This window comes from Sebastes fasciatus, chromosome 17, assembly GCF_043250625.1.
Source record: "Sebastes fasciatus isolate fSebFas1 chromosome 17, fSebFas1.pri, whole genome shotgun sequence".
Lineage (NCBI taxonomy): Eukaryota > Metazoa > Chordata > Actinopteri > Perciformes > Sebastidae > Sebastes > Sebastes fasciatus.
In genome coordinates this window covers 28,901,642-28,925,865 of record NC_133811.1, presented here as the reverse complement: position 1 = coordinate 28,925,865, position 24,224 = coordinate 28,901,642, and the positions used below count along the sequence as shown (strand labels likewise).

At 41.1% G+C, this 24,224-nt stretch overlaps 1 protein-coding gene across 8 annotated transcripts in view; it reads left to right on the top strand.

Moving 5' to 3' along the window:
* LOC141753847 (zinc fingers and homeoboxes protein 2-like) overlaps positions 1 to 24,224 on the top strand; it is a 130,254-nt gene that overhangs the window by 88,673 nt on the left and 17,357 nt on the right. For all 8 annotated transcript variants that reach the window (XR_012590520.1, XR_012590517.1, XR_012590515.1 and 5 more), the window contains exon 3: positions 17,557 to 20,816. Coding sequence is in view for 1 of the 8 variants with exons in the window: in XM_074612457.1 (XP_074468558.1) it covers positions 17,887 to 20,816 (2,930 nt within the window). In the remaining 7 variants the exon portion in view is untranslated. The remainder of the gene's footprint in view (positions 1 to 17,556; positions 20,817 to 24,224) is intronic.

The following is a 24,224-nucleotide window of genomic DNA, read 5'->3' as shown; positions in this document are numbered from 1 at the left end:
TCATGTGTTCTCACCTATAACAACAATAACTGCATTTTCTGTACCTTATTTATCCACTATTTAACATTGGATATTGCTGGACAGGTTAGCTAAAGGCTTAGCTTGGGAGTCTGCTATCACTCAATAAAACAAATGGTAAAGTGTTTCGTCTATCGTCACTCGATACAGCGAATGCTAATTTGTTAGAGTGAAGGATTTAGCATCAGGTAAAGTTTTCTGCTGTCCCTCTGCAGAGTTTACGGTAAAACATTGGTATTCATTCTGCTATCGCTAACGCGTTAGCATTAATTTGACAATCACTCATCAAAAGCATTCTAACGTTTACAGTACTCAATAATGAATTGTTTGCATATAGTCTGCTATGACTCTGCATGCATAGTGTAATTAATTCCCACTTTTATTTATTCATGGATTTATTTTTATGATTTTTTTAATTTATGAATTTATTTTAATTTATGTTTTTATTTTGGCATTATTTATTATTTATTAATTTTTAAATATATGTACTTATTTTTGCATTTACTTTATTTATTTATTTTTAAATGTATGTATTTATTTATTTCATATTTATTTTTAAATGTATGTATTTATTTATTTCATTTTTTATTTTTAAATGTATGTATTTATTTATGTGTTTAAGCATTTATTTATTTATTCATTTATGCATGATTTTCCCTTTGCATTTCACACCCTATTTATTTCCCCAAACATATTTAGCTCTATATTATTTTTTTATACTTTTAGTCATACAGTTTGTTTTTTACATTTCTTCATGGCATATTTATTTATTTATGGAGTCATTTATTTATTTAATAATAATAATAATAATATATAATAATAATAATAATAATAATAATAATATACATTAATAATAAAAACATTTTTATTATTATTATTATTATTTATTTATTCATTTATTTTGGCAGGTTCTGTCCTCCATACAATGACATCTGGCTCAAGGGTATGGAGGACGGAACCTGCCAAATGAAATAAAAAATAAAAAATTGACTCAATAAATAATAAATAAATAAATATGCCATGAAGAAATGTAAAAACAAATGTATAAATAAAAGTATTAAGAATATAGAGATAAATATGTTTGGGGAAATAAATAAGGGGTGAAATGCAAAAGAAAAAAGTCATGCATAAATAAATACATACATTTAAAATTAAATAAATAGAAAATAAATTCAAACATAAATAAAGATAAAGATAAATACATAATTAAATAAAAGTTGAAATTAAACAAAAGATTAAATAAATTAATTTAAATGAATAAAAGGTAAATAAATACAAATTAAAGCAGAAATATCAATTCACGTCACATTCTATCGATTAATTAATGGCTACATTTAATTTCAATATTATTTTTGCTACTTTTAATGGTGTACTTATTTATTGAATCATTTATTTTTTCATTTATTTTTGATATTGCTGGTTATACAAACATTTATTAATTAATTTAAAAATTCCTAAAAATAAATACATTAATAAATAAAAGTGAAATTTTACAGAAGAGTAAATAAATAAGGGAATTAATAGAAAGGTAAATAAATAAAAAAGCAAATTAAAACAGAAGTTTCAATTTATGTCATATTTTATCAATTAATTGACTACATTTATTTTTAATATTATTTTTTGTTACTTTTAATGACATTTATTTATTTATCAAGTCATTTATTTATTTATTTTTTATTTTTTATTTTGGCAAGTTATGTCCTCCATATAATTCAACATAGTTTATATTAAAAGTCTACTATCACTCATACGTATAGATATATATGTTGATCGCTGGGCCTGTAAGTGTTTCTGTTCCTTTAACTCACGTTTTATGTCTTCCTTCGTGACATGTGCTGTGAAATGACGTGAAGTCGAGGCCGTGACGCGGCGGCGCAGTGACTGTTAGCATGGACGGGCTGCACTGACCTATATACAGCTGAATATAAGTCTGCGTCGGAGCACAGAGTCTCTCCCAGGCTTATAGCAGCAGCTCACGGCTGGATGGAGGCGGCGCCGTGTTAGCTGAGGACACGTGAAGACACACACGTCCACATATGGAGACGTTCATGCACGCGTACACTCGGAAGTACGTACACGTGATATGAGGACACGGGAGGCTGAACCAGACAAAGTCACACACACACGTATAGAGGAAGACACTTTTATACACACATGAAGAAGAGAGAGGAAGACACTTTATAAACACATGAAGAAGAAAGAGGAAGACACCTGTAAAAGGACAGAGAGCGACTACCTCATGCATGTTTTATTGACCCGACTCGCTCTCTTTCTACACCTCCTCCATCTCGCCTCCTCTCATCCCTCCGTCTCTCTCTCTTTTCATCTCCCTCTCCCTTTAATGTGCCTCCTCTCCTTTGTCTCTCCTCTCCTCCTCCGTCTCTCCATCTCTCCCTCTTTCACCTCCTCTGACCTCTCAGAACAGAACAGATCAGCCTGACGGCTCTTGAGGAGACGAGACTCCCATGATACCACTTTCTCTCTCCCTCTCTCCTTATGTCCTTCTTCTATCCCTCTCTCCTTATGTCCTTCTTCTCTCCCTCTCCTTATGTCCTTCCTCTCTCCCTCTCTCCTTATGTCCTTCCTCTCTTTACCCTGTCCCTCTCCTTCCTCCTCTCTCCTTGTGTTCTTACTCTCCTCCTTTATCCTTATTTTTCCCTTTTTCTCCTCCTTTTATCTCTTTATTTCCTTCCTGAGCTTCCTCTCCTCCTTCCTCCTTATGTCTCCTTCCTCTCCTCTCTCCTTATGTGTCCTTCCTCTCCTTCCTCATAATGTCTCCTTCCTCCTTCCTGCATCCTCCAACTTCATCCTCCTCTCAAATCTTCCCTTATTCTCCTCGTGCTCCCTCCTCCTCTTCCTCTCCATCCTCTGCCCCCTCCTGGCCTCCTCTCTCCACCTCTCCTCCTCCTCCTCTCTCTTGTCTTCCCTCCCTCCCTCTTCCTGCTCCTCCTCCTCCTACTCGTCTTCTTCTCCATCCTCTGCTCCCTCCTGACCTCTTGACCTCCTCTCTCCTCCTCTGTGTTGTCACCTCTTGTGTTTTTTTCCTGACCTCCTCTCCTCTCCTCTGCTCCCTCCTCCTCACCTCCTCCCCTTCCTCCACTCACCACCTGTTCCTCTTTCTTTGTTCCTCCTCCTCCTCCTCCTCCTCTTCCTCTCCATCCTCTGCCCCCTTGTGACCTCGTGACCTCCTCTCTCCACTGCGCCCCCACTTCTCCTCTTCCTCCTCCTCCTCCTCCTCCTCCTCCTCCTCCTCCTCCTCCTCCTCCTCCTCTTCTTCCTCTCCATCCTCTGCTCCCTCCTGACCTCCTCTCTCCATCTCTCCCCCCTTTCTCTTCCTTCTCTTCCTCCACTTACCACCTGTTCCTCTTTCCTTTCTCCATCCTCCTCCTCTTCCTCCTCCTCCTCCTCCTCCTCCTCCTCCTCTTCCTCTCCTCATCTTCTGCCCCTCCTGACCTCCTCTCTACACCTTTCCTCCTCCTCTGTTGTCACTTCTTGTGTTTTTTTTCCTTACCTCCTCTCCTACCCCCTCCTGACCTCTCCTCTCACTCTCGTCCCCTCTCTCCTCCTTCCTGACCTCCCTCCCCCTCCTCCTCTTCCTCTCCATCCTCTGCCCCTCCTTACCTCCTCTCCCCCTTTTCTCCTCCTCTTTTTCCTCCTTTCCCTCTTCCTCCACTGACCACCTGTTCCTCTTTCCTCATCTCTCCTCTTCCTCTCCATCCGCTACCCCCTCGTGACTTCCTCTCTCCACCTCGCTCCCCTTTTCTCCTCCTCTCTCTTGTCTCTCCTCCTCCTCCTCCTCCTCCTCCTCTCCATCCTCTGCCCCTCCTGACCTCCTCTCTACACCTCTTCCTCCTCCTCTGTGTTGTCACCTCTTCTGTTTTTTTTGGTATCCTTACCTCCTCTCCTCTCACTCTCGTCCCCTCTCTCTCCTCCCTCCTGACCTCCCTCCTCCTCCTCCTCCTCCTCCTCCTCCTCCTCCTCCTCCTCCTCCTCACCTCCTCCTAATTAGCACCTGAGCATACAGGGCTGGTTAATATTCGGCGGCGAGGCGCTGCGACGGCAGAAGGGCACCTCGCCGTCTCTTCCTGCGCTGCTGTTGCCATGGTAACGCCATGGAAATGAAGCACCGCTCTCTCCGTCTCTATCTCTCTCTCTCTCTGTCTCTTTCCTAATTTTTTTGCCCCCTCCCCACCACTCCACTCCTCCTCCTCCTCCTCCTCCTCTTCCTCCCCCTCTTTCACTTTTTAATGAGTCACTGCATCCATTATATTTTAGGATGGAAGGATGGCAGCGAGGGAGTCACGAGGGCAAAGCGGCGAGAACAGGAAATTTAAAGGGTGTAGAAAAAGTTTTTATTTCTTAAAAACAAAGTAAATGTTTCAGCCGTCGTGAGGCGTGATTATGTATCTGCGGCTCTGACAAATGTTTGATTGGTCGCTCCAAGGACGGCGTTATTTATTTATTTATTTGTTTCCCGAGGTGTGCGTTGGGGGTGTTTGGACGGAGACCTTGGCCTTGATGAAGTTCTTTAAAGCTGCTAATTGTATTTCATTCATATTTCATGGTCGCGGGCGGCAGACGGTTTGCAGAGGGAGAATTGATAGGACGTCGTGTGTGTGTGTGTGTGTGTGTGTGTGTGTGTGTGTGTGTGTGTGTGTGTGTGTGTGTGTGTGTGTGTGTGTTGCATTCCTAAAACCATGGCCACGTGAAGCCGGCGGGTGTTTGTGTGACTGTGTGTGTCTTGTGTTTGTCCGCCATGACAGCTGGAGGTCAATGGGAATGTGTGTGTGTGTGTGTTTGTGTGTGTGAGTCAGCATATCTGTGTGTGTGTGTGTGTCTCCATAGATATTTCATCGGTCCAGATTTCCTGGTGTGTAAAACATGATTCAAGTTTTTAGACATTTCACTTCGGTCGGTGGTGTTGCTCAACTCCTGAGCCCCCCGTGGAGAGTGTTTGTTATCATTTTATTATCAGCATCTACTCATAAGATTCTCCCGACTGTCTGCTTTTATTTACTTAAATGTCAACGGAATAACAGCTGAAATGAAAGCTAATGTGAAAATGAAATTAAAATGACATCCAGGCGTCGTAATAATAAGATTTAAAATGTCAGATTTACACAACGTGAAGGTGGGAAAATCTTAGAAACGTTTTTTTTTAGAGCTGTCAGTCCTTTTAAAATATTTAATCGCACATTTTTCGTAGAAGCCTGTTAAGTATGTATGATAGTTAAAAATAATTTTTAAAAAAAAACACAATACAGAGAATTGTATTAAAAGTTCGTAAAAATAACTAATTTCTTCAATATTCACAGGAAATAATCTGCTCAAACTTCCTGCAGTTATTTTTTTCACTATTGGGTTAATTGTACCGTTTATTATTATTATTTGGTTCTGTTATTATTATGCATTGAATATACATTATATTAAGGCTGTCAATCCATTAAAATATTTAATTGTGATTATTCACATGACTGAGTTAATTGCAATTAATAGCAAATTAATTGCAATTAACATTTTTTATCTGTTCAAAATGTACCTTAAAAGGAGATTTGTCAAGTATTTAATAATCTTATCCACATGGGATCGGGCAAATATTCTGCTTTATGCAAATGTATGTATATATTTATCATTGGAAATATGCTCCAATCATAACATGGCAAACTGCAGCCCAACAGGCAACAACAGCTGTCAGTGTGTCAGTGTGCTGACTTGACTATGACTTGCCCCAAACTGCATGTGATGATCATAAAGTGTGCATGTCTGTAAAGGGGAGACTCGTGGGTACCCATAGAACCCATTTACATTCACATATCTGGAGGTCAGAGGTCAAGTTTGGAGCGTTATTTAGCGGCAAGCTAGTATGACATGGTTGGTACCGATGGATTCTTTAGGTTTTTTAGTGTCATATGATGTCAATATCTTCACTCTAGCTTTAAAACTGAGCCCACTACAATCTTAAGATAGATTGATTGCATTAATGTGTTAAAGAAATGAATGGCGTTGAAACGATTTTGCATTAACGTGTTATTATCTATTAGCCATCCTGGTTTTTGGCCATCGCCATCTCATGCGTTATTAACGTGTTAACTTTGACAGCCGTAGTTTTTTTTATACTTTTGTTCTAAACTGAGGAGGAAAAACGATATTGACTAGTGGCGTGAAACTGAGTCTGTATTTGGAGTTTTGAGTGTTTTCTACAGTGGCATTTTTATCTTGACAAAATAACGCGACAGGAATGGAGGAACGAAGTTCAGGTACAGTTCAGGCTGGTCTCATACACCGTTCGTAGCTATACCGATGAAAAGTAATGCACTGTAATTCATACATATATCTGACAAAATCAATCAGCTCTAATATAAAGTATTATGTTAACGTAAAAACACTGTTCTCTGCTGCCGCTAAATCTAATGCTGTAATATTCTGTTAAATACCACAAAGATTGACTGATAATTATCCAATAAAGAAACAGATAATAGTGTTTCCATCCAGAGTTCTTCCTATCTCTTTACAGTATGTTCCAGTGAACATGTAGAGCAGCTCCAGCGATGTGAAGTCAGGACTGATGGAAGAAAAGTGGGTGAATGAAAAGACATTAGCGATGGAGGGATGAATAGATTGATGGTTGTCATTCATATTCAGCTCCGCAGGCTCGACCTTGAGACGCTCGGCGATACAAGAGTTTGGCTAACTCGACGCATGTCTTCTGCGCGAGGCTAAGAGCGGCGCTCTGATTATCCAGCCAATCACCCGAAACCTGAAACGCTCTCTCAAGGTTCTCTGCCAATGAAAAGCCAGCTTTGTTCTCATCAGCACATCAAATTGCCTCACAAGATCCATCAGTCATTTAGCTCTGCTGCCAGTTAACACTTCCGAGTTATCTAATGCTCAAAGTGCCGTCTTGGTGGGTGGTTCCCAATGTGGGGCACACGGACCCGGTCAGGGTGGGCTTCAACAGGCTCCTCGGTGGAATGAGATATACATCTGCTGCTGTTCTGGGACTGTATTTATTGTTAACATGAAATAATTCTTCACACTGATTAGATTTAAAGGCCATGCCCCTAAAACTGAGGTTAAATCCAGTCCGGGGGGCTTTACAACTAAAACCTTCTGAACAGATATCCTGTCTTATCTGTGAATTTAAGTTGAGGCCTCATTAAAAAATTTAGAAAATGCATTTTTTAGTTTATTTCAGAATTTAATTAGAGGATAAAAACCTCGAGATGCAGCATCACATTTTGAAGAGGGGTCCTCAGGCACAAAACATGGAAGTTAACAAACATTTAAGCCAATAAATAAACATAATGATGATAAATTAAACAATTCAACGACACATAACAACATCAGCAAGGACATACACATAAAGACTCCTAAACCACACCAACGTAACATGAAAATACAACACAGTCTCACGGCAGTTCCTGAAATAGTCCCGAAATTTTATCTATTTGATTCGTGTACATAGACACGAATTTGCCTTTTTTTTCGTGACGCTCAGCACGACTTTAAACAACGTATTTTCTTCGCGCTTTTTCAAACGAATGTCTAGCAACACGCATGTGTCCATTTCCACTCCAGTCTTTTCAAAAATAAAACTGTTTAGTTAAGTTTAGGAATATATAGTCTTGGTTAGGTTTAAGCAACAAAACTTGATTTGTGTACATAAACACCAATTTCCCTTGTTTTTCGTGACCTTGGGTTAAAATAACACCGTAAGTGCCTTAACTTTAGTACGGTAGTTATGTGACAAGAAGTAGTTAGGTTTCGGAAAAGATCGACTTGATTAGGTTTAGGCAACAAAACTACTTAGTTAGCTTTAACAAAAGATGGTGGTTTGGGTTAAAATAGCACCGGCATTGCCATAACTTAAGTATCGAAGTTACGTGACAAAAACTACTTAGTTAGGTTTCGGAAAAGATCGACTTGGTTAGGTTTAGGCAACAAACTACTTAGTTAGGTATCAAAAAGGTCAGGCTGTGGGTTAAAATGACACCAAAAGTGGCGGAACTTAAGTACAGAAGTTACGTGACAAAAGCTACTTGGATAGGTTTAGGAAAAGTTTGCAGTTTGGGTGAAAATATCACTGGAAGTGCCATAACTTAAGTACTGAAATTACGTGACAAATAAATCAACTTTGACTTGTGGTTTCAAACGGGACACCAATATGGACTCCTGGGCCAAAGTCCTGTATTTTTTTACCCACCCATCCATCCCGACCTCCTCCCTACGTGGTGTTTGCCGCTTTTGTGAAATTCGTGGCTATGTACACGAATCAATACATTAACTTTTCCTGACTGTTTCACAAACTACTGTGCGACTGGGCTGGATAGTAAGGAACATAGTAATAAAATAACATTATGTCACTTAAATAAACTTAAATGAATTTCATATCAGCTTGTATGCATGTAGAAATACTTTTTCCTATGGTCAAGTGTTAAAAAGTTAAATCGTAATATAGAAACGCAATACTTCAAATCACAATACATATCGAATCAGGAGATAGGTGTATTGGCCCAGCCCCGTTTGTCTTGTGTTAAAATAATAACGTAACTAGTAAATTAATAACAATCGCCCTTAGTGGACTTTCTTATTTAACGTTACGTAACAACCGTAAAGTCAGCGTTTACTTCTGGTTTCACACTGGACACCAACCTGCCGGTGAAAGCCCTGTGTTTGTTTGACCCACCCTAAGTGAACTTTTTCGTTTGTTATACTCGTTATTATACCACGTAACTTTCAATAACGCTCCATCGATATACTACGTCATTTGCTCTGCGCGCCGCTTGTTGAACTACATTACTTGCTTCCAACATATCTGTGGTTTGCTGAAACGTACAAGGCCAACATTTTTTCCCGGTGACTGGGCTGGTATAAGAGCTGAAAATGTACAGTTTGTCATAAGGGTAGCAACAGAGAAAATAAAATAAAGTATTTTTAATCTCATTTTAGATTTTTAAAAATCCTGTTTATAAAGTTGTTATTTAGTCCTTAAGGTGGCGTTAGAGGAAGCTGTCCAAAGTGGAAATCCTGTTTGAGGGATGTTTTCTGATAAAATATCGTTATCAATATGAAGGTACTTGGATAAAACTACCATGTTTGATGTTGTCGGTATCATCCAGACCTACTTAGAGTCCCGTTAGGACGGATTATCTTTCAGGAGGGAATGATTTTTCTACCAGACTGTTTCTGTCTGTAATTTCAGTCCCATGTCAGTAATTCCTACAGACTGCAGTTACTGTTAAAAACAGCAGGCCTCTCTCCCCTCCTCTAAAAGGGCCAGCAAAATAACCTGAGGTAAAACTAGTCATGACGTCCTTTCTGTAGGGTTCGCAGAACTCTTATATAACATGGAGTGAGATTTGGATCTCTATAAGCTTAAGAGAAAGCTGCTGGAAATAGCCTGGCACTCTCAGAAGAGCTGGGTCATACTACCAGCTGTGTTAATGATGCATTAGCACCACGAGGTGCCTACACAAAGGCATCCTTTGATCAATCATTTAGCATCCCCACACACACTTATATTGAAACACAGACACACACACACACACACACACACATGGAGCTGACAGTTTGTGATGCATGAGGACTGTGGGCCCGAGGAGAGGGGGTCAGGGGGACTCCGAAACCAGGACGCTTTTAGTTTCAAAATGACACCATCTCATAATCTTCAGTTGTCAAACAAACACAAGACTTTCAACCAGAAGACCGCCGTTTGTGTCCCGTGTGAAACTAAAAGTTACGTTGACTTAGTTTGTCACGTCATTCTTAGTTTGGTATCGTCAGTCTCGTGAGTCACTAAGTCGTTTAGTATCGTCAGTCCCATGAGTCCTGTGAGTCGTTGGTTTCGTCAGTCTCGTGAGTCACATGAGTCACTAGTCAGCGAAGTTAACGTCAACCACGACCGTTTCCTAACCCTAACTAAGTGGTTGTGGTGCCTAAACCTAACTTCCTGTGAAAACGGAAGTTTTTATAAAGTGAGATTCATTTGCGATTAATCATGATTAACTATTTAAATCGATTGACACCTTTAATGTAAAGACTCTACTGAAGGGTAAGACACTCTCCAACCACCAACAGATGGACAACACTATATGAATTAATTCAAACAAATAGATAAACACATTTTGTCAGGAGGTTGTTTGGAAAAATTGCATGGAAAAAATATGTTTAATTACATGATCAACAAAGCTTCAGCAGCTGGAGTTTAAAAAAAAAAAAAAATCAACATGACAAAAGGAGGAGATTGTTATCAGGTTGGTTTGTGAGGAGAAACGGATCCACGCACAGCTGAAGAGGTTTTGGTGAAGAGATTAAAAACATGTAAATACGTTCATCGAGGCCTTTTTTTCTACTCTGAACACCAATATCCCGACGCAGTCGATGCGTTGTGACGTGCAATTTCATAAACCTCGGGCCGTGATTAAAACTTGACCGAGCCTTAAGGATGGTGTGTGAATGACCCATCGAACGCTTCCTTATAGAAGTTTCTAAAAGTTCAACACAGTTTTTGGACGTCAGATCTGTGAGGTTGCAGGATGAGTTATGAGCCACCCTAGTTCAGATCCCCCGGTGACCGTGAGACAAGTATCGGAGGAATTTGTTTTCAGTGGATTCTTTTCTGTGCCAAAATGTTCGTCGTCCCCGTCCCCTCCAGTTTGCCCTTGTTCCAGTAAAACGTCTTTAACCCCCCCTATTAGCACACTTGGCGCCTTCCGATCTTCCTTTCGTCCTCCCAATTTGTCATTTCATTTCCCAAGATATCTCCTCATTACCTTCTTTCTGGGCTCTGAGTTGTTTTATGGCTTCTTCGACACCCTTTTCTCTCCGGTATGCCCTTGATCGCCTTCGCCATACAAACTGAATTGCCTACAGTGCAGTCAGATAGATGGATGGATACCGTTTCTGTTGTTAGACTGATGGTTCGCTTTGCCCTTGATGGAGGAGACAGTCTGATATGTTTTCTCCTCATCGGTGTCTGTGAACCCTGCATCACCCGGGCTGATCCACTCCAGTTACTCTGGTGTCACTTTCAGTTTGGTGTCCCATCCTGGTCGAGATTTGGTTTTGGGAGGATTTTGAAGACGGGAATCCTGGCAGGAAAAAGGTCCTGAATGTCCAACACAGTCTCACGGTAGTTAATGAAATAGTCAGGAAATTTTAACTTTTTGATTCGTGTACATAAACACCAATTTCCCTTGTTTTTCGTGACGCTCAGCACGACTTTCAACAAAGTACTTTTCTTGCTTTTTCAGTCCAGCAACACATGACGCACATGTCAATTTCCAATTCAGTCTTTTCAAAAACAAAACTACTTAGTTAGGTTTAGGAGAAGGTAACAGATTGGGTTAAAATAACACCGTAAGTAAAAGATTGTGGTTTGGGCTAATATAACTTCAGAAGTGCTTTAACTTAAGTACGGAAGTAACGTGACTAAAACTCCTAGTTAGGTTTAGCAAAAGATGGAATTGGTTAGGTTTAGGCAAAAAAACTACTTAGGTTCAGGAAAAGATCTCGGTTTGGGTTGAAATAACACCGGAAGTACCGTAACTTAAGTACGGAAATTACGTGGCAAAAACTACTTATAAAGGCTTAGGAAAAGATCGATTTGGTATAGGCTTAAGAACGAATCGCGGTTTGAGTTTAACTAACTAGTGCCGTTACTCAAGTACGGAAGTTACGTGACAGATAAATCAACTTTGACTTCTGGTTTCACACGGGACATGAACGCCGGTGTCCCTGGTGAAAGTCCGTTGTTTTTTGACCCACCCATCCACTCCGACCTCCTCCCTACGCAGAGTTCGCCGCTCTTTATTCTTCCTGGTTCACAATCATGTGGATTACATGTGATATATATATTTACCGGTGCCTGCCTTGAAAAATCATGTCAGTGGAAGAAGAAGCAGAATAAGAAGAAAAAAGGGACAGGTGTTTGTTTGTTCTCCGGTTGAGGAATCTCACTTGCCTCTCAAAAAGAAAATTTGCCGCTTCTTGTAATTTGCAAATCACTGTTGTCACGGCTGCAGATTTATTATTTTCCACATAATTACAGAGCGCTGCCGTGCTCTGAACAATCCTCTGTACACAAATACTGTACAAGTAATTACAAGGATGCATGGAGGCGAGCTGAGCCCGACAAAATGGGACGCAGCCAAGCGGCATATGACTCCCCTCGTCAGAAGTTGGCCCGGAGTCCTCGAGGCCGATCCAGTGATGCAGCAAAACATGACACTGTTGTGTTTTTTTTCTTTTTTTCTTCCTCTTTCTTCCTTTCTTTGTGGAGCTGGCAGCAGCAGCGCTTCTCCTCGCCGACATGAAGCGAAGCCGCCGTCGCAGCTCCAGTGAAATGCTTCGGCCTGCAGCTCCGTCTGCCTCTGCTGTTCTTATTTTTCCTGTTTTTTCTCTGTTCATTTAAACTCTCTTTTTCTCAGTTTCCTCCTTCCATCTTTCCACTTTCTGTCTCTCCTCCTACACTCTCTCGGCCTTTTCCCTTTACCGTTGATCTGCGCTACTTTCTTCTTCTTCTTCTCCTTCTTCTTTGGCTGCTACACACTCGTCTCCCTCCACCTCTTCCTATACATGTCCCCTCTGCTCTTTTCTCTCCACCTCCTCCTACTCTCTTGTCTTTTTCCTCTAGTTTCATCTCTCTTCTCCCACTTCACCTCTGGCAGCAGCTGGGTCTCCGGAAAAGTATTTTTAAGCAAACCGACATGTACAGAAGTAGAAAATATGAATGGAAATCACATTACTTGTTAAGACATGGTCGATATTTAGGCTGCAAGCAACAATTACTGTATTATCTATAAACAAGAGTCTTAGCTGACGTCTTTAAAGAGAATCTTAACACCCTATTTCAGCTTGAATGACGTTTGTTATACCCCCGCGACAACGTAGTCGGGGGTATATAGCGCTCTGCGTGTCCGTCCTTCCGTCTGTCCGACCGTTCTCGTTTCCGGAGCAGAACTCAGAAACTATTTAACTTAGGAACTTCAAATTTGGTATGATGGTTGAAAATTTCAAAAAAATGTTGAAAAAGTTTTGTGATTCAGGTCAGTAAAAAAATGTAAGAAAAAGCAAACAAAAGTAAGAAAGGGGCCAAATATTCTGATGCCAACTTTTCATTCTTGACAGTTTGTGATGCTCGATGTTTGAAAAGGTCTTCGTAGGTCCTCTGGTTTCCTAGTAACGACCTGACCCAGGACCTGAGCTGGTCCGGGTCCAAAATCATATCCAGATTAATCAGGTCGTTTTGTATCGCCGCAGGTTTTTGGAGAGAGACGGAGAGTGTGAGCTGTGAAGTGCAGGAAAAGTGATGAGTTTTTACAGCTTTCCACTACAGCTGCTAATTGGTGGAGGATCGTGGAGCTGCCGGTGTTGGTGTTCTCTCTATGTTTGGGTTTAATTGTCCTCATGTCTCTACGTCTATCTAACATCTTTGAACCCTGTTGGTTCAAGTTTTGGTGGGTTTTCAACCCGTTCTCACTCCCAACGCGTCAAATACCGCCGTTTGGTAAGCACCCCTCGGCATCGGAAACCGACGCACAGAGGCGCCCTTTAGCGTATGTGACGAACCGGGCTTTCAACTAACTCCAATGTAAACCCACCCGTGGCGTTATTCGGCGGTGTGAGAGTCTGTTCAGGGCGGTTGGGAGGGGTGGTGGATGAGTCAAACAAACACTAGACTTTCAACCAGGAGACCGCTGTTCGTGTCCCGTGTGAAACTAAAAGTAGCGTTGGCTTATTTTGTCATGTAGTTGCGTGAGTCGTTAGTATCGTCAGTCCTGTGAGTCAGGTAAGTCGTTAGTCACGTGAGTCGTTAGTATCGTGACTCGATAGTATCGTCAGCTCCTTCAATCACGTGAGTCGTTAGTCACCTGGCTTGTTAGTCTTCTGGCTCTTTAGTATCGTCAGTCCTGTAAGTCATGTGAGTCGTTAGTATCTTCAGTCCTGTGAGTCACGTGAGTCGTTAGTATCATCAGTCCAGTGAGTCACGTGAGTCGTTAGTATCATCAGTCCAGTGAGTCATGTGAGTCGTTAGTATCGTCAGTCCAGTGAGTCATGTGAGTTGTTAGAGCCTTGGCTCGTTTGTATCGTCAGTGTTGTGAGTCACGTGAGTCGTTACTCCCCGACCGTTTCCTAACCCTAACTAAGCGGTTGTGTTGCCTAAACCTTAAACTTCCATGTTAATTTTACACTATGCATGTAACGAGCGTATATTGACACGCCGTCCCGAGTCCATCCAAAAAGTAACGCAAGAGGGGTACCCTGTGCATCGTCTCTGATGCCGAGGGGGACTGACCAAGCGGTGGAATTTGACGAGCTGACTGTGTTGAGTTTTCGATGTCTGTTTCAAATCGCGTCCAAAATTCGTCGGTTGTGAAGAAGTATTGCGGTTCAATAACCGAACCATAAATGACTTGAACAATAATTTGTCCATCACGTTATTTATATTCTTACCTGCTGAGGAAATCTCATTACTTGAAGTATGCTGTGAACAGCAATGTAAATGCATAAGATTTATAATAACACAGGATTAGTTCAGTCTCATTGCACAATCGCAACAACTCAAATAGGACTCTGGATGCTGTGAAACTATAAAACGTGTCTCCTGAGCGGGCGGTGAGAAGCTGATCAAGGCTGTGAGAGCATGAAATATGTCCAACATTAAGTGACACTGGGGACAAATAACAGCTTGCCCAATACTAATTAAGTGTTGAAATGCTCTCAATTTTTCTGGCAAATGTGTTGGTTTTTTTTACCCCCAAAAAATAATGATTGGGACACCTTTTGAAAGCTCTGCAGATATAAAATGTTATTTTTTTATGATATTTCTGTTCAAATTTTTCTTTTCTTCTTCCTCTCGTCTTCATCTGCTTTTGATTTTCTTTCTCTGTCTTCCTTTTTTTTAAACGCTCTGTTGTCCCTCTCTCCTCCTCCTCCTCCTCCCTCTTTATGTTTGTCTGCTATTTCTTCTTTCTTTTTGCCGTCTTCTCTCTCTTTCTGTCTGCCAGGCCATGGCCTAGTTAAAACGTCTTCTGCTTTGTGCCTGTTCTCTTTCATCAGCTTGGAAGTTTTTTAGACTCTCCCCTCTTTCTCTTCCCCTTCTTCTTTTTATATCTCTCTCCCTTTTTACCTGCTTTTGTCCTTTTTTTATTATATCCTCTCTTCCCCATATTTATTCATACCTGTTATCCCTCTCTTTTTCTCTCTCTCTCTCCAGCTGTTTCTACCGCGCTCTCTCTCCTCCATTGTGTGGATGATAGCTGTCAGGAGATCTCATCACTGAGTCTCTCTTATTACATGATTACAGGGTAATTATCCTGTGAAGTTGTCTTTGCCCGAATCCATGAAAGACGCTTAATGTCTTTTTAATGGGGTTTGGAGACTTTTTTTTTGTCTTTTGTAGTTGCTGTGGACTCTTCAATTTATTGCATTTACATGTGATTGGCCTGGAACAGCGTGTCCTGATTAAGTGGCAATTCAACGTGATTTTATTTTATTTTTTTTCGGCGTCTGCACTCCGAGTTGTCAGTCAGACACGGCTTTATTTTTAAACTTTCTGGTTTCGGCCTTGTCAGTAAACTGCCAGCGTCTGGTGAAGCTGGACCTGATGAAGCTCCTGTGAAGTTCAGAAAGTTGGCGTGGACTTTAGAGGAATAGTTGAAGGGCGGGCGATGTTGTAATGTCATGTTGCTTCACTACTCCTTTCCTACGATCCTCTTTATTTTCTTTTTTTAAGTTAAATCCATTATCTGGTTTGATAGAATTTTATTTATATTTATATACTTTTTAAAATTATTTAATTTTATTATTATTATTTTGTATTATTATTTATTTGTTTTTTTACTATTTATTTAATTTTATTTTTCTTTCCCTTGTCACGGACATTGCATCATATAATTAAAAAAAAGTAATGTTGCTTATCAAGACTCATCTTTGATGTGCAGTTCTGTGTATTTGTGTTGTTATATAGACGATCACTTTATCAATATCTGTCTCATATGTGCGCTCTGAGTTTATCTCTCAAACATGGGACATATATCTTAGATATAGTTTCACATTTCCAAGATTTCCCCATTTGTAACCTTCCAAAATAAAAGTATACAAACTATTTATCAAATGCAGCCTATAGCAGATGCATGTACAGGCCAATTTTATGGGCTTTTAAGGTGAGACACTACAGGTAAAAACATTCAATTGTGAGATTTCGGGCTATTTTTCTTCCATAAAGTGTCTTCTTTCAGACTATAGTGGAAAGAAAACATCCAATTTACACATTTATGTGTTTATTTTTACTACTTTGTCTATTTGCTTCCGTAGATTTCTTCTAAATTCACCAAAAGTTACCATTAAATAATGCCTCATTTGCATATTTAAAACATCACATTTCAGAAAACTTGTTATACAAAAAATAATTGTCTTAATGTCAGTAATCAGCTGGTGAAGTTTCATGGTGATATCTGTAAGTTAATTGTTTTAACCTATTCTCCTGTAGTGCCTTCAAAATGTAGTTAATTTAACAATCCACGTTTTTAAAGGCCGTTTTCTACATTACGTCTTACATTATAATCTTTTTATAATGATTATAAGTTATTCTAAGTGGTCATTGTTCGCTTTAAGTAAATTGGAAAAAAAACATCGTTAAATATGAAAGAACACACAAAACATTGTAAAATTAATTTGTACTTTACTTAAAGCAAACAGTGACCTCTTATAGTAACTTATAATCACATTATAATGCCTATAAATGTATTATAAAAAGATTATTATGTGATACAACTATGAAAAAAAAGATGTCCGAGTGACCAGTAGTTATGAATTATTATGATACTTGACCTTATAAGTCATTTTGTAATGTGATTATTAATTATTATTGTTATAAAGCATATTAATATTTATGAGTGCTTTATATAGTACTCATAATTATACAGTGCTATAAGCAGATTATAAGTATAATTCATTATAGACATGGGCTTCATAGAAAGTGTTACCAATAAGTTAAGAGTTCTTCAGGAAACTGTTGCTTATTCCGTCATAAATATTTGTAGAGAAATACTTTCAGATTTAAGTTTTCAGGTGTTTTAAGTTTCTTGCTTCGTACTCAACTTACCGTCTTTGAAGGAGCATTTGATCCAAAGCGCATTAATAGTACAACACTGCATATATTTTCAGTACAAGTGACCCCAGTAAGAATAAAAATCTCTGTTGATGTTGCCGTGTTTTATCCTTGGTACTGTGTTGATCTCACATCTCTCAAATAAATACAACCAAAAGCGTAGTTTGCCTGTTTACAAAAGCAAATTATCTATTTTTTACCCTCCTGTCATTGCCCATCATGCATTTTCCCGTTCTTTGTCTTATTCTGGGTGAATGCAGCACATCACTTCACACACAAACAATATCAACATGACTTCTCTCTATGTTTTTCTAACATGTATTTTTCTCTGCTTTTAGTCTTTTTCCCCAAGTGGCTGCAGCGCAGCTCACTGAACACAAACAATATTAACATGTAATTTTCTCTCTCTGTTTGTCTCTGCGCAGCTTGAGAGCCGTTGCTGTCTGTGATGCCCTCCCATGACGCCCAGGTCGGAAGCTGACATTGCCAGTGAGCGGGAGACGCCACTGCACAACCGGTCCTGGGCCGGCGCCGTCAGCCGGTTCTCGCCCTCCCTCTCGCACGCTGGAGACTCCGACTTACCAGTATCCACAACCATCAGCTCCGATCCACCCCAGTAAGTCCCTTTTAATAACCGACACGCTGAAGTCCTCAGCCAGCACCAGCAGCAGCAGCCAAAAACCACAGTATCTTCAACGCAATCAGCAACACCAGCACCACCATTACCACCAACACCACCACCAGCAGCAACCATCATGTCCAGTCGTAGAAAGTCCTCCACCCCGTGCATGGTCCGGGTCATCAACGACCTGCCTGAAGAGCAAGATGACCCTGAGGATGTAATGGACATGGAAATATTGGCGGACAACGATGCGGCAGAAAAAGAACAATCAGAATCATCTGAATCTGCAGAAAAGAGTCCCCAGCAGGAGAATCCAGACCAGCAGACGTTTCAGAAACCAGTGGAAAACCAGAATCCTGAGCCATTAGAACAAGAGGAGCAATCGGGTGAAAGAGACCAACCCCCTGTTATGGAAGACTTAGAAGCCACAGAGGAGAAGGACAGGGAAGACTCTGACCCGGCGTCCCAGAAAAAGCAGCCCAGAGGCTACGAGTGCAAATACTGCCCGTTTTCAACGCAGAACCTGAATGACTTTAAAGAACACGTGGACTCCAGCCACCCTAGCGTCATTCTCAATCCGTTGTACCTCTGCGCCGTCTGCAACTTCAACACCAAGAAGTTCGACTCGCTCACGGAGCACAACGAGAGCCAGCACCCGGGCGAGACGAACTTCAAGTTCAAGAGGATAAAAATGAACAATCAGACGATCTTGGAGCAGACAATCGAAGGCAAGGACAATTCAGTCGAATGCGAAGTGACAAATGAACGGGGTGACGGCAGCTCTGTGTTTCCACCTTGCATATCAACCGCGGTGACAACCCCGGACAATGTCCAGTCGCTCTATCAAGGCGGCGAACTGAAAAGCCAGCGGGGCGGCCTGATCCAGAAGAATCAAATCACAGCAGTGAACATCAACGGAACGGTCATCATCCCTGAACCCACCATCCTCCAAGGGCTCCCCCATGTCAGCCCGATGCTCCAGCGCCCGCCCAACTTTACCTCTGTACCAAAAATAGCTGTTCCCTTGAACACCACCAAATATAACCCTTCTTTAGATGACAACTTGACGTTGATCACCTCCTTTAACAAGTTCCCTTACCCGACACATGCTGAGCTGTCGTGGCTGACGGCTGTCTCCAAGCACCCGGAGGACCAGATCAAAGTCTGGTTCACCACCCAGCGGCTTAAGCAAGGCATCACCTGGTCCCCAGAGGAGGTGGAAGAAGCCAGGAAGAAGATGTTCAATGGCTCCATCCCTCCTGCACATCACACGTTCACCGTCCTGCCTACAAACTCCGTCTATCAACCGTCTGCCAAATCCTCCCAACAGTCCTTTGTCCACACTACAGTCGGGCATGTCCGGACAACCGCGTCCAATGGGTTAGTCGCCATCACAAACTCTCCCGCTGGGGTTGCGATTGGCTCCAACCTTTCCCTTAAACGAACCCTGCCAACATACTTAACGACAGTGTTCGGCCCGGAGTCCAAGCGGCCCATCATGGCAGTCGCCCCCCATTCTGGCGACGCCAAAGACAGGGGCCTCATGGCTCCTCCGCCCCCTCCTCCCCCGAAAGACCGCCTCCCAATGGCTCCGCCTCCTGTTCCCATGGAGATGAAGAGACCTGTAGCAGTTCCTCTGGTCACCACAGAGATGAGGAGGCAATCCGTTACCGTGCCTTTAATGCCACCGCCGTCGTCATCACCATCTTCGTTGCCCAAAGGGAAGATTCTCTCGATGTTCGGAAACCCCAAAACAAAGCCGGTGGTGTCGCTTCCCTCTTTAGTCTTTCCACCGCATTTAACGAGGGGGCTGATAGTTCCCCCGCCTATCTTTGCCCCGTCATTCAAAAACATGTTACTTTTTCCTTTTACTTCGCCCATCACTTCCAAAGAAAAGCACCCGAATAGCCAAGCTTCGCCAGATCTGAAGCTGACGAACTCCCCACCACTTATCACCTCACAGATAAGGAGGCCAACCATCATCCAGTCCATTTGCGCTCCGACTAAGGCCCTGACCCAGATTACAGGGTTCCACTTGGATAGCAAGAAACTACAAGAGCAGCAAGGAGTGGAAGTGAAAGCCAGCTACCCCAGAGGAGATAAGGTACTCACTCCTCTGGCCGAGGCCAATGGGATATCTCGCATGTATGGCAAATGGTCCCACGATCAAACCTCCCTTCATCACAACAATGGGTTCCTACATTTGGATGGGCTAGCAGTGCTGAAACCAGACTTTCAGCAAAAGTCCTCGGTGCTGACCCAGTTCCCCTTGCTGGAGAGGATGAAAGGAAAGACGGCGGAACAGCTAAAGATCTTGGAGGAGAACTTCCTGAGGAACAGCTTTCCCACACTCAGCGATGTGGACAATCTGGCGGGCACCACCTGCATGTCTCACCAGGAAATCGACAGCTGGTTTGCGGAGCGCCGCGCACTACGCGACAACCTGGAACAAGCCCTTCTCAACTCCATGGGCACTAAGAGGATGGGCACCGGCGGCATCGCCGCCATCACCAAGAAACGACTACATCAGCAGCAACAGCAACACCAAACTCTTCAGCTGAATGGGATTCACAAACCAAGCACTGGTGTGGGCTATCTCAAAAGCCCTCCTCCACCCTCGCACTCCCTGCCCATCGTCGCACCCTCCATCCCCAACCAGAATTCCTGCTCAGTGCCTCCAGACAGCCGATCCCTGGCGCTCCTCAAGGACGATTTTGCTCAAACGCGGTGGCCTTCCCCTGAGGAGTTCAGCCAACTGGAGGGTCGGACGGGACGCGCCGAACTCGCCCGCTGGTTCAACGACAGCCGGCTGCAGAGCGGCAGCCTGGAGCTGACGGACCTTTTTCACAACAATGGAGTGAATGGAGGGCAGCGGCCGCTCGTGTGCTCTCCCAAAAACACTCCCACCAGCATCCTGCAGCGCTGTCAGGAAGGAGCCCTAACAAACAACAACAACAACAGCAGTAAGGTGTTGGAGGTTGAGTTGGGCTGGCTAATGGAGCAGCGCGCCAACAGCTTCAGCAGTCAACAGCACGATGAGCTCCAAGACCGGTTGGCTGGCAGGTACTGTATTCACAGAATATTCAACGTTTTTATCTACATGTATTTTGTTTTACTGTTCAAAGGGCCTTTCAGTGGAATCTTCCATTATTAGTCATACTTTATCCTTTAAAAAGTACTTAAAGGGCGGGTCCGTCTGCGTTCTCTTCTGGGGTTTTTAAATGGAAACGACGTCAATAACGTTATGAATAATGTGAACGCTAGCACTAGCTGAGTCAGCGTTATCTGTGCTACGTTTGGAAAAAACTGAAAGGGTTAGTTCGGATATTTCAAGTGGTGTTGAAGTAAAATTACTGTTTTTGTGAATGTCGTCTGGTGGTTTTGAAGAAAGCGATATAACGGCTCCAGTTCCCCCGTCAGAAAGGGCTGTCTGATGGTGAAGTAAAGCGGCTGTGGACGCTATATTAGGAATATTTTCAACGCTTCCGCTACCTCGTCATCAGACAACCCTTTTCGATGCGTGAACTCAACCTGATATCTGTGTTCTCGTCAAAGCCACCAGACTCCATTCACAAAAACAGTAATTTTACCTCTCAGAACTAAATCAATAATGTTTACCAATTATTAGTGATGATTTAATTTTTTATTACATCAATTTATTGTTGCACACAGTATAACATTTTATATATATATATATATAATATGTATTATAAAGATTATAATACCTTGTTAAATGGTTAATAAATACTTTGTAAAGCATCTACAAACTATCATTATTTAGTTAGATAGTTAATACTTTGTCAATGGTTAATAATTGGTTTCTGGTCTTTCTGTCTATGTAATGTTTTATTAACAAATACTTAATATAGTATATAAAATATTATAATGTGTGCAACAATAAACTGTTAATAAATAGTTTACTACTGTAATCAGAATGTAATTGATATCAGTTATGATACAATATAATAATTTATATTTTAATTATTTCATATTACACAAACTAATGATAAAATAACATAAATCATAGCGTTATTAATAATTAGGAAACATTATTAATTACCATTTCATTGTTTCGTAACAGTAAAATAAGTTAAGTTTAAATAACTATCATTTTACCAAAATTATGGTTATCATGAAGTGTAACCAATATGATTAAATACGCTTTAAATTTGAATACAATTTCTTTAATTAATTAAAAATTTAAATACTATAAATAACAGGTACAATGACAAACTTCCAGGGATGAGAGAGACGCACATAAACTATGCACAATACCACAGTGAATCTTCCACAAACCTGGTACAGTGGGTTTGACCAACAATATTGAGTTTATATAGATTTTTACAGCCAAAAAACACAAAATTGCTTCAAAGTGTTTTACAATCTGTACAACGTAGAACCTCCTCCATCCTCGGGGTTCGGTTTCTACCCGCTGACACCTTCTCTGGTCACCTGTGCGACCAAAACAAATTTCTGCGTCCTCCCAGCGGGTTTGTGTTGTTGTTTTTCTCGTTGCCACATTAACATTGTTTTCAGGACATTAACCCACAAATCTACGGGACTCTATTTAGTCTTCCCTTCCCTTGCCGGAGCTTGGGAGATCTTTGGCTAAATAACAGAGCCATTAGGTTGGAAACCAATATCTCCACAATAATTTGGGCAAGAGTTTTATTCTTCCCATGAGTGAGCTCTGGGTTTGGAAAGCACCACAGTATGAACCTGCACTGACAGCACATTGAAACCCTTCTGGTTCTTGTTGGTTTTATAAACACAACAAAGCTCGTACTCTGTGTTGTACAGAGAACTAAGAATGAATTAGACAGCAATGCAAAGTTGTAGTAAATAGTCATTATTTCGGCTTATTTACAGTAAATGCAGTGAAAAAATGCTGCAAAAGAAAGGCTCGGATTGGTAGGGTTCAACTCTCGTAACAGTTTAAAGCATTTTTATTTCAAGTAAAACATGATTATGTTTTCCAACAATTGAAAAAGTTTGTCCCAGTTTTCCTCACAGTGTCTGACACAGTTGAGGTGTCCACAAAGACAATGTCCTCCTTCAGAATTAAATTATTTTGATTATTAGTTTCTACTCATTATAATTAAAACAATGCCCCTCTTATGACCCACTTGTGTTTAATCTGATTGCGAGCGTCAGTCGCTTAAATATCGAAAATTGATTGACAGATCTCTTTAATTCTGAAAAACAAATTTCGTAAAAAAACAGACTTCATAAATTATTCGGCTGATTTTTTTTTTGCCTGCTATAATTAAATCAACGCCAGATTCATTACATCTTAACTTCACTGTGTTCAAGGTGGTCAGAGAGACGATTCATAATATGAATCATTTTATCAAGAGTGATGAAATGTATAAAAGATAACCTCATCTGCTGATACAGTACATCTTTTCATTTCTGAATCTGTTTAACACTCAAATTCTCAAGGAATTCTCTTTATTATTTATGCAAAGACCAAATAAAGAAAAGAGGAGCATCTTATTAAAAAAGGGTTTATATGACATTGGTTTGACTTTAAGAAAATGTTAGTTTCAGTTCTTGCACTCCAGCTAAACCCTGACATAAATTAAAAAGAAAATTCTAAAAACAAATCACTTTTCAGCATGAATATACCGTATGTTATAGGAAAATTAAAGCTGTTCTGTAGAGTTTTCTTATGTGCTTACATTCAATATTTGGTATGAAAGTAAGACGGGAGTGAAATGGGACGAAAGTAAGACGGGAGTGAAATGGAACGAAAGTGAAGCTAGACGAAAGTGAAGCAGGACGAAAGTGAAGCAGGACGAAAGTGAAGCGAGACGAAAGGGAAGCGAGACCAAAGTGAAGCGAGACCAAAGTGACGCGAGACCAAAGTGACGCGAGACCAAAGTAACTCAAGACCAAAGTAACTCGAGGCGAAAATAACTCGAGACCAGATTAATGCGGAATGAAAGTAACACAGGAGTAAAATGGGACGAAAGTGAAGCGAGACGAAAGTGAAGCGAGACCAAAGTGACGCGAGACCAAAGTGACGCGAGACCAAAGTGACGCGAGACCAAAGTGACGCGAGACGAAAATGACTCGAGACCAAAGTAATGCGGGATGAAAATAACAAGGTAATTTTCTCCGAGCCCAACTACGTCAGCACGTACAACACGCAACACTTACCAGAACCGCGTGTAAAACATGTCAAACATTTGATGAAATTGGAAATTAAATTTAATATTTTTTTATTAAGATAAAGGATGTAATAATAATTATCAGACATGTTTAATAAAAATAAGAATAATATAAACAATTCAAGTTAATACCGTTGCGTTGGTTTCGTCCCGACTGACGGCGTTGAAAGTAAGAATGCGTAACGTCCGATCACAGTCAAATTATACCGCAGTCGTTCCACGTTTAAAATCACTCCTGGTGTTGATAGAACATGTGAGTCGTTGATCACAACAGAAATTAGTTTCCATCGTTAACGAT